The 19,829-nt window shown below is 38.6% G+C and overlaps 1 protein-coding gene across 6 annotated transcripts in view; it reads left to right on the top strand.

The window, feature by feature from the left end:
• acsf3 (acyl-CoA synthetase family member 3) overlaps window positions 1-19,829 on the top strand; it is a 115,342-nt gene that overhangs the window by 92,462 nt on the left and 3,051 nt on the right. For all 6 annotated transcript variants that reach the window (XM_077563608.1, XM_077563609.1, XM_077563612.1 and 3 more), the window contains 6 exons: window positions 3,098-3,252; window positions 4,622-4,767; window positions 7,912-8,006; window positions 8,627-8,753; window positions 19,165-19,299; window positions 19,429-19,540. In XM_077563608.1, coding sequence (XP_077419734.1) covers window positions 3,098-3,252; window positions 4,622-4,767; window positions 7,912-8,006; window positions 8,627-8,753; window positions 19,165-19,299; window positions 19,429-19,540 — 770 coding nt within the window. The remainder of the gene's footprint in view (window positions 1-3,097; window positions 3,253-4,621; window positions 4,768-7,911; window positions 8,007-8,626; window positions 8,754-19,164; window positions 19,300-19,428; window positions 19,541-19,829) is intronic.

Raw genomic sequence — 19,829 nt, forward strand, 5'->3', positions numbered from 1 at the left:
TCCTTCTCCTGAAGTTGTAGTTGCTTGATGAAATGCTCAAGAGTCGGTTTGTTTTATCCCTAAAGTTCTCTGAAGGGTAAGCTAGGCAGTACTTTTTCAAAGATGCTGGCTTCGCCCTCGAGAGGTACAAAGTCTTTTTGACGGCGCAGTGTAGATCAGGCAGATTGGTTATACGGAAGGAATGTCTTGCTCCAAATTGAGTCAAATTTATTATGAATATTGTTATTATGGCTGTGGCTGTTATGGATATTTAATACCAGAAAATGATTTACTGAAGCATTTACATTTCAAAGTGTTTTAATGCAACATTATTGCAAAAGTGGGAGGAATAACGAGACATTGGCCAATGAGTTCTTCCATTATCAGCAAATCTACTGACTGCTTAATTTAATCTTTGTAATCAATTTATAGATGGAGCTGTAAAACCTTAGACCATATTGGAAAAGTGCCCATCATAATTTCAGAGCAATTCAAGGTTTATTCTTCCAATTGTCTTTTTTTCTGGAAAGTCTTTTTTTCTTTCTTTTTTCTTTCTTTTCTTCCTTCCTTCCTTCCTATCTTTCTTTCTTTCCATCTATCTTATTCCTTCCATCTTCCCTTTCTTCCTTTTTTGGTTCTTTCATTTTTTTTCTTTTGCAGTACACGTGATCTGGACAGGGTTTTTCCTGTCTACAAAATTCAGAGGTGGCCACCTTCACCTAATTTGCTCGCCACCTCCAGCCTGAGCCGCTGATATCGCTCAACACAGCGCTCCGGCTGTGTTGATTGAGCTCGGCAGAAATGCATTTTAACTGCAGTTGCAGTGTTGCGCCATTATGGAGGCGCTATATCAACAGCACCGGAAAGACCTGAAGCAACAACCGGAGTAGAAGCAGCTTTCTTTAAGTTTTTTTGTTTTTTTAAACTTTAATGTACCAGAGAAGAAACAGCTCCGTTGCACACGCCTATTTCCTAGTTGCGAGATTCATCGCCAAAGTCATAAAAACACAGTATGTACAATAACTATAATAGTGTTTTACAACAACGCTGAACTATATTTACAATTTAATATGCACTTGTGGATGAATTTTTGGAAATGGCAAAAATTAATAGCAACTTATGTATGTATTCTTAACTTAAGTTTGTATTGGCACAGATACGATACGTGGGTGATACCATCTCTGAGTTATGTATCTATCTAGTCTTTTTTCAACACTCACGCTGGGTCTTATTACCGTAGTTTCTTAAAATATCACATATTCTGTAACAAACACAAAAAAAACATCTGTTATTATTATATTCAAGCCTTATTTTGAGCATCCGCTGACAGCTTTCCATGCATCTTGGATGCTTACTGTATCATTTCATGCGAAAAGGCGGCATTTGTATTTCATCCCCACCTTTAGTGCAGGTCCCAGCAGCTCGCTGAGGTGTTCAGCATGCGGCCCATGCATTTAGGTTCGCACTGCATCCTGTCCCTGAGGTGGAGGCCAGCTCTTTGACGGACATAAATTGCCTTCCTCTCGCCTTCAGAGTGGACTTGGTGGAAGCGCTCGACTGGACTTGATGGACAGCACCCACAGTGGTCAAGTCAGAGCCAGTTAATAATTCGCCAGTCACTATCTACCAGTAGCAGGCACACCCTCTGTTTAGAGGAGCTTGTAATAATAGTACTGTGGTAGAAAAGAATGTGAGAGATGATAAAAAAAAAAAAAGAGGACCTGATTACAGTATATGAAGTTTCAATTGTGTCATGTGGTGGGAAAAATATGTAAACACTCCCAAATCAAATTAAACTTTTTTTGTACGTCAGGTCTAATCCAAGAGTGGGATATATGCAGATCAGGGTGGGTAACTGGCGGCATGTGTGCTGCATGCAGCCCCCGATCACTCGTTGAGTCGCCCCTTGATTAATAAAAAAAAAAAAAAAAAAAAAAAAAAAAGGAATGTTGTTATACACGGAAAACAGGAAGAAATGTTGAAAAAAGACATGGAAAATTTGTAAAATTCCCAGATTTTTTTTTTAATTAATACAAAAAAAAATTCTGTGACTATGCAAATCCGAACTGTAAATATACAGCTTTCAACTGTCGTTTTAAGTTGTAATATCACCATTCACCACTAGATGGCAGACATACATTCTTACACTGCCCTACTACAACATGAGTAGGCCTAATAATTTTTTTGTGGATTTGGAATGCTATGTAGGACAAACAGTATCTTACTAATATCATTTGGATTGAGTTGATTTTTGTGGGGAAAAAAATCGACAAAATGAGTGCGTGTGCATGTGTGTGTTTCGGCGCACGAGAGAGTGGCAGCGATGGTGGTGAGCAGAGACGGGAAGATGAAGGGAAGGAAGTACAGAAGAAAAAGTACAGTAGTTGGTAAATTGAAGTAAAATTAAAGTAGACGCAGTGAGGGTAAGTTGACAGAGAGACAGCTGGGGAGGAGCATTTGTCTTCTCGGGAGAGGTAGAGGAGACGGACTTAAAGGAGATGTCGCTCACCTTCACTTAATTCATGATGCCGTCCCATCCTCCCATCGTCGACTTGGATGTGAATCATGTGATGCGTGAGAGGATGCAGAAGAAGCGGGGTAGAATCTTTCAAATATTTTTTTTGTCCGAGAGTGTTTTGTGTTATTTCAACATTTGTGCTTCTTGTTTCTGCTTCCATTCCATAAACGAATGCATGTTTGAAGTAGGAATGGAGAAGGGCATGTGTAGCCTCTCCTATGCTACCGGAAAGCACATTTGTCAAAGGTAGCCGCACGGAAGGCCCTTCCACTGACCAATGTGTCAGTTGTGCCCCACAGCAGTCTACTGTTTTCCTCTCTGTGACCTTTTCAAAACCCGCCTTTTCTTTTTTCGCGTTGACAGCTTTTAATATGAGGCAGCTTCCTCCACCTCAGCCTGCCATTTGCATCAAATAAAAGAAACAAAAAGGCACTTTTTGATGGCATGCAAATGTGGATGTAACCGTTTCGGCACGGTTTATATTTGTATTGGTCCTGTCTATCAGACTGTCCTTATCACCGTCTTCCTTCTGCCCTCTTCAGTCAGAAGCCAAGCTCATCTCCCTTTGTCTCCTCCCCCCTCCCCTGCCTCTCTTCTCAGGTATGGGAGATGCTGCTGAGCTCCAGAGCTCCACTGGTGACTGTTTTCATGGCCGTGCCAACGATCTACTCCAAACTGATCCACTATTACGATCAGCACTTCACTCAGCCCCATGTCAAGGACTTTGTCAAAGCTGTGTGCAAAGAAAGGATCAGGTATGGATTTTGTGATCATAAAAAATAGGGCTGATGATGAAGAAAATGGGACTCTCAGACTCCGACATTTGTCTCCAATGCTTACAAAACACTACAGACACTTATGTTCATGCTTTATGGTTATGTACTCCGGTTATGTATTTCTGGACTAAAGTCTTAGAAAAACTTTCCGCTATTTTGGACTGTAGGATACCTTTATCTCCAAACTGGTGTTTGCTAGGTGACCTAACAACAACTGACTTACCACATAAACAATTTCAATCTACACTTGTAGCCCTTACTATCGCTAAAAAAACAATTCTTGTTAACTGGAAAAATAAACAAACTCTGAATATCGACCAATGGTCTAACCTCCTCATAAATCACATTTTAATGGAAAAAATATCTGTTTCAAATAAAAACCAAATATCAAAATTTATAGAAACATGGTCTACGTATATAGAATTTTTTAACCTAATTCTGGTTACTTAATTCTGTCTGTTAGCGAGAGCCACTACATCATGATAACTTACATTGATGTTTCTGCATTTGGCAATTTATTATTATATTATATTATTAGTATGGGATTTTTTTTTAATGGGCTTTAGGTGAACTGATGAATACACACACGCACGCACGCACATGCACATGCTCATCCACATACAAAAAAAAAAAATAAAAAAAAAAAAAATATATATATATATATATATATATATATATGTGTGTGTATATGTATATATATGTATATATATTTAAAAAAAAAGAGAGAAAAAAAACATTTTTATAAATTTTTTTCAAATTTATTTGTTTTTTAAAAAAAGGAGAGCAATGATGATGTCAAATCGAATGAACAATACTGAGCTCTCCTCGAAAAAATAAAAATAAAAAATAAAAAAATAGGGCTGTGCAATTAATTGAAATTCAACTACAATTTCAATTATTACACCCCACAATTACAAAATCAGCATAATCGTAAAAAACAACAACCCAAATAACTAATTTTGAGTTGTTTAAATTTATACATTTTATATTTTAAAATAACTAATTTCATAAATTATGTTTCATCCAAAAGGAACTTGCATAATAGTGTTGCAAATAATTAAATTTTTTACGTATAAACATTCATTTTCTTGTTTTGTACCAAAAAATAATCCTGATTTTAGTTATCAAAATAATCGTGATTAATATTTTCTTTATAATCGAGCAGCCCTAATCAAAAATAAATAAATAAATAACAGTTAGAGGTAAACACATGTGCTGATGACATATTTACGAAAACATATAATAAATATTAAAATTATATAACAAGTATTTAAGACATAACAACCCATCCCAAATTTCATTCTGTAATAAGTTTGAAAAAACCCTACCTGGAACTATCTCGCTTCAGACTTATGGTTTCTGGCTCTGCCGCTCTCCCGCTACCCACAATGCAGCGATGGAAGGACATCACGGGGCACACACTTCTGGAACGCTACGGCATGACTGAGATTGGCATGGCACTGTCCAACCCTCTGAAGGGCCCACGCATCTCAGGTACTCACACTCACATCTATAAATAGACAAATTAACAAACAAAAGGTAAGGTAACTGGTGTGCATATCTGCAACAAGTAGAAGTTGAGAACTGGAACTCTTCAGTGATGCAGGGATGTGATTTTTCCGCTAATTCGCGGAATTCCGCTTTTTTTATCCCCCCCCCCCCCCAAAAAAAAAATCGATTAATTTTTTTTTTTTTTTTTTTTTGTTTTTTAGTAGTTCATTGTGTATGCACATGACTCCGACAGATAACATATTCTGCTATAACAAAGACATTTGTGGTATGCTCTAATATGAGTTACTTTTCATTTGGTCATGATATAATTATTTGTTCATGCTTCCCCCCCCCCCCACTGGGCACTGCCCTGGACCTAGCTGGGTGCCAGCGGCCCCCAGACCCCCGGCTAAATTTTCTGATAATTTCACTTTGGTCAAATCACATCCCTGGTGATGTTATGTTCCTTTCTACAGCAAGCATTTTCAAATTACGTGTTTGATCCACAGTTGGGTAAAATCCCATCATCCCAAATTTATATTTCCTTCAGTAATACACAATAAAAGCAAAGTCGGGAAATCAGGTCAGATAAGAGTTTTTTTTCCCCCCTCATTTCTCTTCTTCAACATCCACCTTGTCCTCCCCTTCCCCTCTCCTTTTTCATCCCGCCGTTCCCTAGCCACCTCTCCCACTGACAGGTAAACCTAATTAGCTTGCAGGTTGTTTTGTGTCTGGGTGGGGTGTGTTGTTTTTGTTTGTTGGTCACGTGTTGTTTGACATAAACTAAACAGGTTGTGTTTGATTCCTCTCAGGCGGTTATTAGGAGTAGTTTTTAGGGATGTGTGCTTTGCTATTGGTGCTTCCGCAGCAGCACAAGAACAGTCACAGAAGTGTTCACAGGTGGGAGCGTAAACTGGCACGCGTTGGTGCATGTAAGAGTGAGGCTGTTACTTTTTTGTCTTAAAGTAGGTTAAAATAGATCAATAGCAACTAGAGGAAACAGAAAAAAGCAGGGTGGAATGTTCATCCCCTGTGGTTCTGTTTCATTACAACATTTTTCTTTTCATCCCCTGAAAACAAAATAGACACAGGTCCTATTACATTTTATTGACAGAAGTTTCTTTTATATACATTCGTCTGTATGTAGGGCATCTATCTGTCTGGCCTATTTTTGTTGTGTGTCTTACATTTTTAGAGCATTGTAGATAAACAGCAGCATATGATTCTAGGTCACACTGCCCTTGCAGAGATGTAAATATGATCTCATGTTTGCGCTTTGCATCTCATGAAAATATGGATGCAACAATGTCTCACCTGTATATCAGTATTGGCAAATGTTCATCTTGTGGTCACATAAGATTACCTTCATCACTTTCAAGGATAAATGTTTTTTTTTCTTCCTGATGTGATAAGAAACAATCATCTGTATTGTCATACGTACTTACCCATTCGTGTTTAGGTGTTTAATGTAGGCTTGCTCCAGTACTTCACAACAAAAACAATGGTTGGCCATAGTTTGTAAGGTAACCAGTTTGATAATGCTTCGCTAATTTTACACTTTCTTCCCTGCTATTGTGACCAGTGAATAGACATTTTACTTACAGTATGTGCATACATTTTGTGTAAATACACCCTAACTACGGCACATCATGCTGTTTCAAAACCTCATCACTCCTCTGAATAACCTTGTCATTGCCAATCAAGGTCACTGTGATTGAAATTCTACTCTTCTTGTCAATGAAGACCTGATTCATAATCATCGTGTGGTGGCTGAGAACAGGAAGTGACCAAATCAACAGGGCAAGTTCCAAAGATCAACATAACGTGCTCCAAATTGAGCAGGAAGTAACCAGGAAGTGCCCCAAAATCAACAAGAAGTATCCCAAGATCAACATTTAGTGATCTGGAAGTGCCCCAAATTGAACAGGAAGTGACCTGGAAGTGTCCTAAAACTAATAGGAAATGCCCCAAAATCAACAGGAACTTACCCATATATGCTTCACAATCAACAGGAAGTACCACAAATTGAACAGGAAGTGCCTCAAAATCCCAAGAATCAAGAGGAAGTACCACAAATTGAACAGGCAAAATCAACAGGAAATTTGGTTATTCCAAAAATTGTCTATTTTTCACCCCCTAACATCCCATAATAGAACATATTGTACATTATTCCCTCCTTACAGCATTTCTCGACTGAATTTTTGCTTTCAATATGTCCAGATCATTTAAGCCATTTTATTACTCCCAACAATTACTTTACTTTTCTTCAAAATCCTGTCAACTTAATTCAACCATTTTAACCAAATTACGGTAGGCTGCACGAAAAGGCCTTGTCAAGCACTCAGCTGCAGTCCGGCAGTGCAGAAAGAGCACTAAAACGCTAAAAGCTAAAACGAGCGAGTGCAAGATTAAAGCCCATTTAAGTGTTTTTTATTAACTGGCATTGTGCGTCAGAGGAAGAGTATATTGGCGGTTTTAGTGATAAGTTATCAGTGTTGTATGGAAAAATGCTTGACTGTCAATGTCAAACAAGTATGCCTGGTAGGCTGTTACATAGGTTTATCATAATTTTCTTTTTTTATAAAGAGCAAATGTGACAATATCCTCTTAAATAGTGAGTTACTTGTTGTGGACTTCAGCATTGCTTGTGAGCGGCCCAGTGGCAACTGAGATGAACGGCTTTCGGGTCATTGTATTTTCCAAGCTCAGCAAACCATTTTGTGACCATTTATGCCCTTTGGATGGAGGTTAATATCATCCTGGAGGAGAGCACTCGCTTTCTACTGGAGTTCATGATGATAACTCTGATTTTCATTGTATGCCACGGATATATATATTTTTCAATTTATAACACATGCTCTGCCATGTCCAGGACCTTGGAGGCTTTAATGTTTGCACAAGACAAATCACAGGTTCATTTGGAACATGTTAACATTTTGGTTCTTACGAGAGGTCAGTATGGACCAGAAATAGAATGAACGGCTATTGTTGAAAATGTTTTAGAAGCCTTCAATTTGACAGCTTCCCTACTACTGTAATTGTGTTTCCACCTATACAAGAGTTTTAGTTTGCAAGGACAAAAAGACGAATATGCACTTAATTCCTCGTGTGTGTGTGTGTTTGTGTGTGCGTGCCTGCGTGTGACAGGAGCTGTAGGGTTGCCACTGCCTACTGTGGAAGTGCGGATTGTTATGAATAACACAACCAACACAATTGTAGAGGGAAACCACAGGGAGACTCAGGTTGGTAATAGCTTGTAATAGGACATAAATGATGGGCTAATGGCTAAACACTTTCCATCTACACCTACGCTCAAGTTCATAGACGGACAAAAAAAAAATTGAAATATGATTGCAGCTTTTAGTCATTGATACAGTACTGTAATTTTATAAAAAATCATAAAATTGAGTAAAAATTAAAAAGATGTGCTGTACGGTAAAAAAAAACGAGTGTGGTATTGATTTGTGTTGAGGTAATATTTCTGCCACTAGATGGCACAATTGCATTTGTAAGATGTTGCTGACAGCTCATATTTTCATATTAAGAGTTATCTAATCTTTAACATGAAGTAACTTGTGAAATTCTGCTCATTTTTAAAATTGTAAAATACAACTTGACCCCAATCTCCACAAATATATGTATGATTCTTAAATTTATTACTGCTAAATTTTGACGTAGACGTGTCCGCTGCGTTGCGACTGGAATTCCCCGACTACAGGCTTTCCAAGTAAGGGGGCGGTCATTAATCGCGCGTAAAAAAAAATTTGTGGTGTTAAAGGAACTTGAAATTAACTCAAAATGAACGCACTAATTTTGACACCACCAGTATAAAACTGTCTTGGTCCCTCTTTCCCTCTCACAGGTACGACCAGGTCTGAATGGGAAGGAAGGGGAGCTCCTGGTCCGAGGTCCGTCTGTCTTTAAGGAGTACTGGAACAAACCTCAAGCCACCTTAGAGTCTTTTACAGATGACGGCTGGTTCAAAACAGGTACCAAACACTTCATCTCCTCTCACTCTATCTACTGTATATCTTTCTTTATGTTTTACATTGTAGTACAGTATATTCTCGAGCTGGATGCGTACACGCACACACACGTAAATACTGTACATACACACTCATACATTTCCCTGGATAGAGTGGATTCTGACGCCAACTGCACAAGTAATGTTAGAAGGATTCAAAAAAGGAGGAAAAATACATATGTAGATGACATGAAGCAAGAGCTGGTGGATGAGCTTTGGGAAGGCTTGACGGAGGGGCGGTGAGAAAGAGTCAGCTATGACAAGGCGAGGATGACTATTGGACGATAGGAGCCGGAAAGCAGCAATGAAGAAGTGTTGGGAGAGCAAATCTGGGAGAGCAGAAGCAGGAGTGTGTTTAATTGGCTTTGCAGCCTGGAAGGACAGAGATCCAGAGCACAGCACGCTGCTGTCACACTCTATTACAGCCACTGGCCACATAATGAGAGCCTGAGCAATCAGCTCCCCACAGACCGGTCACTACCTCAAGCCACCCTTTGCCTGCACACACACACACACCCTCACTCACTCACACAGATTTATAATGTCACAGGTAAAAACGAATACAGTAAAAAGCCCTAAAAAAAAAAAAAGTTGACCGACTGGAGAATGTCAGTTAACCAAGAATAACTAAGCAGAGGGAAGGAAGGGAGGTCATTATAAAGTCTCAACTTTTTACCAGGACATACTTTCTGATAGTTTTTAGTAGTTCTGTCAAAGTTAAAGTGTTAACTAATTAATTACGATATGATACGATACGATATGATATACTTATTTTGACTGCAGATGATCCTTTATCTTGACAGCGGATAGTTACGTTAAAGGTAGCACAGGTTGTGTTTAAGCAATAAACATAACTACATGCATTACAGTAAGGCATTTAATAAATATTTGCTTATGACATTCAGAATATTCAGAATAATTTCAGAGTCATTTTTTCCCTCCATTTTAAATTATGCAAGTAATCAACTGAATCGAAAAGAATTAACACACAACAGGTGCTCTTTAAATTTGGCAAATGTTGATAAAAAACTTTTAAATTAAGCGATTAATCGCAATTAATCAAAATTCTAAGATGTGATTAATGTGATTTCAAAATGTCATCGTTTGACAACTCTAGTTTTTACTCACGTAAATCGGAAGTAAAGAAGCACAAATACTTTGTTACTGTTCTTGTGTAATTTTTCTGGTACTTAACTAAATATTTATCAGACTACGTTTTACTTTCTAATGACATTTTAAAGATGGGATCTTAAGTTTTGACCATTTCTGTTTGTAAACAAACAATTCAAAACGGACTCCTCCCATGGCTCACTCTTCTCGTCAACATTGCGCCTGCCACCCCCCGCTCTGTGATTGGCTGGAGGGGTAAACCTCGACTTTCTGCCCAAAAACGTCCCTCTTACGGCAAAACACAACAAAATGGCAAAATACAAGCTGGCGGGGTGGTGCGTGATGACAAAATCACCACCACACATTAACAGAAGCCCAGAGGTGTTGATCGAGAAGGATTTAATGTGTATCTGTCCAGTGTTTATGAAGTGTTTATTTCTGAGTGAAAACTTAAAGACCCCCACCTTTAAGACCAATATCTGTATTTTCATAACTGACTCATTACTTTTTTCTTCTTTTTTTTTTTTTTTTAAATGCATTGGAGCAATTAAAATAGTTTAGATGTGGAAGAAAAAGCAGCCGGCGCTGTTTCCTAGATCCGCCAATCATACGAAGCATTAGTCCCAGCCCCCAACATCCAAGCTTGTGATTGGCTCTTCTATGTCAATGTTATGACATGACATACAATTGAGCAATTATTTGAATTAGTACACTGCACTTCTACTTAAGTACAGAATGTGAGTACTTTTACCATTTCTGCTATTAATTACTTACCAGGCTGGTATGAAGATTTTGAGATGTATTGCTAGCAAATCATCATAGAAAATTGCTAAACTGGTGACATTGGTCATTTAGAGTCTAGCGCGTTGCACTTGACACTGCATTTCTTTCACCTCACTTCCCACAGCCAACACTCTTTCTCTTCACACCTGCTCCCTGGTTCACAGACAAGCTTTCTTTTTTTCTGGTCATCACACTTCCCTCGCTTGTCGCCTTGAGCTTTGTACATCGCCTTTTCAACGTCGTCTCAGATTTTTTTTTTACTGTGAGGTTGCACTTCACTGCTTTCCCGACATCTGAATAAGATGTGTTTTGTAGTGTTTCTCAACTGTTGTCGCCCTGGAATGGAAACTACCACATAGTTGCAAAGTTGTGACCCACTTTAATAAAAAATAAGAAAGTAGAGAATGTGAATTATCTTCTAATGGCGTTGGGTTGAAGAACAGTAAAACCAAATGCATTCACCCTATTAGCTTCATTCCTCTAATTTTCTTATATTCACTTTTTATTCATACTGCCGATTCAAAAGAGTAATTAAATGCGCAGAGAATTACATTACAGATATATGTGGAGCACTTTGTAGATGGTCTTACAGATCCAATTTCGTGCTCATATAATTAAGTGTACTGCATCTGCTATAAATAGCTGCGGCTATAAATATCATTACATTCGTCCTTATCATTTGTACTGTGAAGGAGTGCTCCATGGAGTGCACCGCAATCTTCATTCAGCACGCACAAGATGAAACTTTGCCCGCTCCTTTTTTTTTCCTGAGTCCAGCAAATGTGCATTGTATTAGATAAACCGGCAGAATTGTCGAGTTCAAAGAAAAGAACTCATTGGCTGTGGAAAATGAAAAATCATTGTTTTTGTGCCAAGACCCGGGCCAGCAAGATGAAGTCTTAGTGGAAAGGCGCTTCATTGAAGATGCTGACAGGCAAAGAAAAAGAGAAGAAATGGCCAAAGAAAGATGGAATTTAAGAAGAAAAGGAGTGTGAGAATTAAAATCAATAACTCCTCAGCCGGCTAGAGGTGTCTCCACTAGTGTGAGTGGGCCCGTGGAGCTTGACTGGCAGCTCTATAGGGAAGCTGTCGCCTTCCCCCGAGTGCTCGCTCTTTCCACTCAACCTCACAAACATCGCCAAGCGCATTGATTCCTTCGGACTTTTTTAACACCCCTTTTTGTGCTCTTTGCGTGAGCCTGTCCATCTTTCCGGAGATATGCCAAGCTCCCAATGACAGCTCATCTGTTGTTGTCGTGCCGGAACAACCACCCCCCCACCCCCCACCCCCCCACCAGAGGCCGCTAATGGAGCCATAAATAAATTGATGAACTTGTTAATAAGCAATCGACAGTGAAGATGAGCAGTTATCTCCATTTTGGATTTCAGCGTCAAGTAACAGCTGCTTGTTTCTAGCAGGCGCCTAAAATGAAAATTGTGTGGTATTTGCTTGTACGTAATATTAAGGAGACAATTTGACAAATGTTTACAGTGGCCTAAAATACAGTTTAATCTTGCTTTCACTCTTTTATACTACTTATTCAAAGCCAGTGAACTATTTTCCAGATTAACTTTTAAGAGGCTTTATTTGGCTATTTTTTACAGTGTGGTGCGGCTCTTCTCCAATCATGGTTCGGTATTTTTTCTAAGATGCTCTTGTTATAGTTTTGTGAGAATTTGCGGGGTAAAATAAATAAATTAATTAATTGAGCTTTTTATTTATTTATTATTACGTTAAGCCTACATGTCACTGCTGCTGTCAAACCAAGTTCCATCAAGGCAGCTTTATTTATATAACATATTTCATACATAAGATAACGCAATTCAACGTACTTCACTAAGTTTAAAAGTAAAACATAAAAAAAAAAAAGTTAGACATTTAAAAAAAGTAAAGAAATAAAAAGTAGGTTACTAAAATTATGAAAAATAAAAATAGTGCAAGAACAAAATTTTGGGAAAATAGTTTTTTTTTTTAATACTTTAAAAGACCTTGTTTTTTGTGTGTGTGTTTTTTATTTTTATTTTTTTTGCTGTATGTCCACACAAAAGAAGGAAGGTCATTTGAGATTTGTATTTTACGTTACTTTATTACATAATACTTTGTGATTTTTCTTTTCATCTTGCACCCGACAAATACTCCATACATTAAAAATATACGGTATATCTAATACGAAAACTCTTTAAAAAGTAAACTAAAATGGAAAAACAATAAAAACTAACAAAAACCTGCTCTAAAATTTAACTACAAATTAATTGCAATAAAAAACAAACAAACAAAATAAAAACTAACTAGAATGAACAATCCCAAACTATTATAACTCCTGGCTGTGTGCTGGCAAGCCGAGCAATGTTGTTGCAAATTTCCTGCAGATATCATCCGTCATACATGTTGTGGCTCTTTTGCGCCCAACAGTTCTTTTCCTCTCGTCTTCTCTTTGTCCGCCAATGTCACATTTCACCCGCAGTCACATTATGTTCTCCCGAGCCAAATGTCACACAAACCAACTCTCTCGCCTCCCAGCGGTTTGCTCAAAGGCACCTCCCCTGTCCCCTCCCTGCCATTTACAGCTGGTTTGCCAGCCCAGAGTGGTGCAGGGTTTCCTAGTGGCAGACTGATTTTTAACTTTTTGGAAACTGTTAAGCCATTTATTATCAGCTCTGTGTATTCTGGCTGTAGGTTTTTTTTTTTTTTTTTTTTTTTGAGGGTAACGTCCTGGTTTGTCCTTGTCTATGTACTACTACTAATCTACTGGGTGTAAGAGTGTGACAAGAAATGAGGAAGACATCATTTAAGTCTAGTGTAGAACTTATAAAAACATTTGCTTTGTAAAAACACTGATCCACAGATGGCAGGCTTTGTCTCCTAAAGGTTTTTGGCGGTTACAGTCACTTTTTTTTTTAATACATGACTGGGGGGATTTTGACCAATTCTTAACCAGGCTGTTGGTGGTTGGTTTCTTTACTAATGCATTTGAAGAACATTCTAAACATTTCCGGACATCTTATACATCGGCTGTTTCCCTTCTTTTCTGGCAGTCTAGCGTAGGTTTGTCTGTTTGTGTGCTAAACCGTGGCAAACATTGGCCTTGGCTGACATCTTCACTGTCTTGAGTGCTTTTTCTTAAATCCACATTAAGAAGTTCCGGTCCAAAGTGAGAACTGTAATTAGTCTGTCTCATCATCATGTTTTCCACCTTCAGATTTGCGTGTCTGACTCCAGAACAGAAGCATGTAAATGGCCGTTAAGTAGTTTGCTCGATGAGCGCTGCAGATCTGAGACAGACATCAATCCTCAAGTTCAGCTTGTTATCAACTTGTGAAGAGGCAGAGAGCAAGCAATCTCATCAGTAGCATTACCATAAAGCAATTCAAGCTCCTTTAATTGCATTATATTAAACAAATTAGATCAGTCATCCAAGTGCAAAGTGCTTTTTTGTGTGGTATTAATTACTAAAAAAGGAGCTGTGACAAAAGTTAAGGATGATAAATAATATCAGAGCTGAGATTTCAGCGCTTTGGCTGTCTGTTATTTATCCTCATTAACTCCTCCATCTTGGCTTTGGGGCTTTAATGTAGTACATTAATATTCATGTATGCTAAGTGTTTACAGTCCCCCTGAAAAGAGGCATGACTCACATTTACACTGCGGGTCTGTGAGCAGATAAGGCTCTTCTTTTCACAGTAATGGAGGGCACTCGGCTTGAACCTGCTGCCGGAGGTTCTGCTGAATCTTGCCAGAAACCGCGACTCCACTTGTCCAAGACAAATGTCACCCTACTCACACTTCACCAGTGTCAACAGGCACAACGCTCCGCACAAATATCAACTGTTGTGTTTGCATGCAGTTTCCGAGATGTGGCAATGACCTTTGACACTGATTGTGATCATCTTGACACAGGCAGGGTAGTTATGGCAACAGCTCAAACACACAAGTGTACTGTAGTGGGGTTTCCAGACACTCGTTTTTATTTGAATTTTCAAGAAATGCGAAAATAAAACTGAATGGAAACGCTAGAAATTCAAAAAAAGGGCACAAAATTCGCAAAAAAGTTTTTACACTTGGAGGGGGTGGATTTTGAAGCGTACCCAAATGTTGGCTATGGAAAAAGGTTTTGCAAATTACCGGATACATTTCGCACGTTTTGACACGAACGTTTGTAGTCACAAAGCAATGGCGGACAATAAAGTAAGGTATGTATGACGACGAAACAGAAATCTTTTTGGAATTTATTAAAGAAGCGAATATTAATGCTATTTTAGATGGAAAACAGCAAAGAAACGCTACGGTTTATCAAGAATTACCAAAGCAAACTCCTAATAATGGTCTGTAATTCTGTTGATTATCTAAAAAAGAAAACTAGATAAATTTACTTACGCTTGTGTAGTCATAACCAAGCAAAATTTGATTTTATTTGAATACTCGAATATAATTGATCAATATCATTTTAAGTGTTACCATATTTTAAGGAGGATACTCCAATACTAACATATTTGTGTGCTTTCACACCTGCGCTCTGTCATAACCTGCGTACGCACATCTCTCATTTCCAAGCTTGTTGGTTGAAGTTTTCTTGGGAAAGTGCAACTTTGGATGCCCTCCATTTTTCCGTGAAAGTCTTGATCTGTTTTTATTTCTTTTTCTTCCACTCCACTGTTTGCCTTCACTTTCTTTAATGCCTCTGAATGAGATGAAAGCCCAGTGCAATTAGGCTTCTTATCGTTTTAATTAAGAAAGCCATTCGGCCATATCTTCCTGTGACGCCACGGCACATAATGGTGGAGAGGCTCTGATGCCTGAAGTCGTGCGCATGTGTGTGTGCGTATGTTTGGGTGTGTTTACCGCCTGTGTCAACACCGTTTGTATGGTGTGTGTTGGGGTTTGTGTGGCCCAGTAACACAGTTGGCAACATCCCTCCCTGTCTTGCTTGTTATTTTTTTAAAGTATTATTCTTTTTATCAGCCAGTGTTCTCCAATCACAATTCCCACTTGTGCCACTCTCTGAACATGCTGTTCTACCCCCCCCCCCCCCCCACCCACACGCACACAAAGACACAAGGTCAGAGAGTCCCGGTGAAGTACTTCAAACTCGACACAAGTGCGTTGTGTTAGTTTTTGCCATTACCCACAAGCGTTTTTCCTTTTCCACAGAGGGTGAAGGTTACAGAATTTATTGGGCTCAGCTTGCAAAGACAAGAAAAGTAAATGCAAGTGCCTATAAAGCCTGCAGTCACAGTAGATAGCTACAACCTACTTATTAGCTACTTATGTCTATGTTTTTATTTCCTCCCTCATCTGAAAGCAAGAGGACGGGCAAAAAAAGAGAAAGTGAAACAACCCGTTTACTGCCGTTAACACCCACATGCCACATCCCCCCTCGGCTTACCCCCGTCTTCCCAGCCCTCGCCGGTTCCGCCGGCCTATCAGCGCAGAGCAGCGGCCTGTGAAGAAATTCCCGATATCTAAATTTACACTCTGTATCAATCTTGTTTAATAGACTGGAAAGCTTATAGGCAGCGTGGCAAGCCGGCAGAGAGAGCCGCGGTGATAAATTGTCGGTGTGCAGGCGACAGCCGCCCGTGATGTATAATGAAATATTTATGATTTATCCCGGCTAATAAACTGAAATGAAGTGCGTGATGTATGGGAGCAGATGGGCCCTCTATTGATGCGGAGGCGAGTGGAAGGAGGAGACGGCAAGATAGGTGGAGAGAAGGAAACACGTCATGTGATGAGAGATGCGGCGGAGAGGTCGAAGGAAAGGATGAATGATGGAGTGAGGAAAATAAGGTGCATTTTTTTTAGACACGGGGGAGAGGGACATTAGGTACACCTGCGCAATCTAGTCCAATACTCTCGTACTCCACTCGACAACCTCACCAAGCAATCATGTTCTCAGAAATTAATGCAGTTAGCTAATGCTAATCTGTGCATCCAACAAAACCTAATACAGCTCTGCTTACCTTGTGCAAAATCACCATTTGCTAATTTTACTATAGTGTTAACATTTATTAACAGTTATTAAAATAGTTAATTATTTAAAAAGTAGGGATAGATCGGTCAGACTGATTATCTGCGCCAATATTGGGCATTTTGACGAATCTTGGCATCTGCCTCTTTTTTTTTGTTTGTTTAAATATGACGGACAATAAAAGGCCAATCTAAAAGCATTTTAATCTCAGGGAACTACTGTATTTATTAACATTTTCATGTAACCTTATAAGAAATGCTTCTGACTGTTTGAGGCAATCTATAACATTTAATAAACAACAGATCAGAAAGGACGAGGTTTGAATTATTTTTGCTCGCGAGGAGAACGGAAAGAGATGTGCCCAGTTACAGTCTCTCTGTCGCGCTCTGGACACACGTCGCCATTCCCTCTCTTTTTATTGAATATTCACTAGTTACATAGAGGTTGCTGTTCTAAAGGGGAGGGGACACACATAGAAGCAACCTCAAAGCCGTCACGGATAGAAATCATCGCACAGATAATAATCTAGACATGTTTTCCGTTAGTATTGAAAGTTTTAAAGCTTCAACTGTTCAATCGCAAAATGTTCCAGTTGTCATCTTGCGATAAGGCCACAGGCAGTTCTTGTTTTTGAAGATGAAGGCGCATGAGTCATACTCCCTTTTGTTTTCTTCACAAATGCTTTGCAATACTTATAAGAATATATTTGGGATACATTTATGTACATTCTTCTAACATCTGAACCTTTTGTTTTTGTTTGACATTAAAACAAATACATGTGACAGTTTAAGATTTAGGGTATTTTTGAATTTTGGGGGGAAAAAATATTTACTGTAGAAAACTATAGAGAGCTATAGTATTTACTTGGTTAAGTTTCCATTTAACTTTTTAAGACGTACTGTTAAATAACCTTGTGAGCTCTCTGAACATTTTGTTACAAATCTAAAATGAAGTCTATTGTCTGATTAAAAAAAAATCTACATTTTAAAAAGTCTGAAAAATTGTTCAATAAACATGTTTTAAGACATTTCAACAAAGTCAAGATTGGCATTTGCGTTTAAAAAAATATTGCTGGCAATATTTTTTGCCCCCTTTTTACGGAAAATGAATATCAGCTCCAAATATCGGTTATCGGCCTCCTTGACTACTAATAATCGGCATCGGTATCGGTCTATCTCTAGTAAAAAGTGAACAATTATTAAAATATAATCTTTAGTTGCAGCACTACGGATCGATAATTTTTATTGTGTGTATATTATTTACGAGCTTGTCACTTCCTATTGTCTTACATTGTTATCAGATTCATAACAAGGGTAGGGTTTGCTCAATCCAGTATATCGCTGTCGGGTCCTGCAGGAGCACACACGTGGTGTATTTTCCCGACCTCTCAGTCCACCACCTTTACTCAATGGTGACTCATGTCGCCTCACTCCCCTTCCCCTTCGCCTTTCCAGTCCCAGCTGCGGATGCACCACCTGTAATAAGCCAAAGGAACATCTTCCGCTACTGACCCATTTTCTCTGCTCGCCGTCCTCTTGCCCAGCTGAGCCCTTTCAAAGTGTACGCCTCGTACCCACACTTGCCGCGCGCGTGCGTGCGTGCGTGCGTGTGTGTGTCTGTGTGTGTGTGTGGATGCAGCCCTCTGAATTAGTCTTAAAGACACGGATGCAAATATTGAATTGAAGACTGTTAATGCTTGCTTTTAAAATGTCTTTATAATTATATATGTACAATACGCAATTGTGGTCAGGTCAAAAGTTCTCAGGTTTGAATCTCGGCCATGAAACCCGGTAACCAATGCTCTAAATTCTCAGTAGGTGTAAATTGTTTAAATTTATTTTTAAGATGGAGTGTTTTTTTTCTTACACTGGGTCAAGTTTGAAATAATATCCCTCAGTCTCACCCTTTTTTTTTTTTCTTTGTGCATTGCATTACGATTGGCTTTTGTTTTAGTGGCTATCTCATTGTATGGTCATAAATCATTCTGTATTGATTTCCGACCACTGCATGGAATCCAAATCAATGCAGACTTTCTGACGTCTGCTAATTTAAACACGTCCAAGTAATCCATATAATATTGTAATGGAACGCTATGAGCCATTCAAAAGCGAGTCAAGGGTGAATTTACATAAATTATCGACATTACGTTTCAAAACGAACCTTTAACCTAACATTTTTGAAAGCCTTACTGTATCACGGCTTCTTTTTTTTAAGAAAACAAAGTCAAATACATTATGCCTTTTTTTTTCTAATTTAGTTATTTTTAAAAAGCCTTCCGTCTTTTTTAAGCCTTACTATACATGAAGGCTTTTTTTCTAAAAAAAAAATTTTTAAAGCCTCACTATACAACATGGCTTTTTTTATTATTTAAAAAAAAACTCATGGAGAAAAAAAAAAGCTTGGCTTTAAAAAAGCAACACATTTTTTTTAATGTGTTTTGGTGCGTGAACGACGTATTGAAGAGTTACTTTTGTGACCTGAACGCACATTAACATTCATTTTATTCAACGTGCAGGAGACACAGCAGTGTTTAAAGATGGCGTCTATTGGATTATGGGCCGCACCCAAATTGACATCATCAAGTGTGGCGGCTACAAGATCAGCGCCCTAGAAGTGGAGCGCCACCTGCTGGCTCATCCAGACATCATGGGTAAAAAATTGACGCAGCGCCGTCTTCAAATTTAATTTCCAAAGTTTGTTGGTAAAAAAAAAAAAAGTCAGGAGAAGGTCAGAAACAAGAGAGATGGAGTTTGAAAAGTTTCCGCGTTTCACTGTACAGACGTAGCTGTGATCGGGGCACCTGATGCTACGTGGGGACAAAAGGTGACTGCAGTGGTTCAGCTGAAGGAAGGTCACAATCTCACCTTGACGGATTTGAAGACATGGGCAAGGTATTGTTGCTTTGGACCTCTTTCCTCACTTCAAATGTGAACCGCCACAATAATTATATTATGTATACAGTATCAATCCAGTTAGTTGCTATAGCCGTTTTTATATCTTTAAATGCTTGGATTTAGTTGAATTTTTATTAGTTTTATGCTTAGATGTAGTTTTTAAAAATGTATTTATGATGAACTCATTGAGGGCAAAAGTAAAAAAAAAAAAAAAAGGCTGCTAAGTTATTGTGTATTAAAATAAACTACAATTCCCAAATGATTGTTCGTACTTTCGTCCTCTTTG

This window comes from Vanacampus margaritifer, chromosome 4, assembly GCF_051991255.1.
Source record: "Vanacampus margaritifer isolate UIUO_Vmar chromosome 4, RoL_Vmar_1.0, whole genome shotgun sequence".
Taxonomy (NCBI): Eukaryota; Metazoa; Chordata; class Actinopteri; order Syngnathiformes; family Syngnathidae; genus Vanacampus; species Vanacampus margaritifer.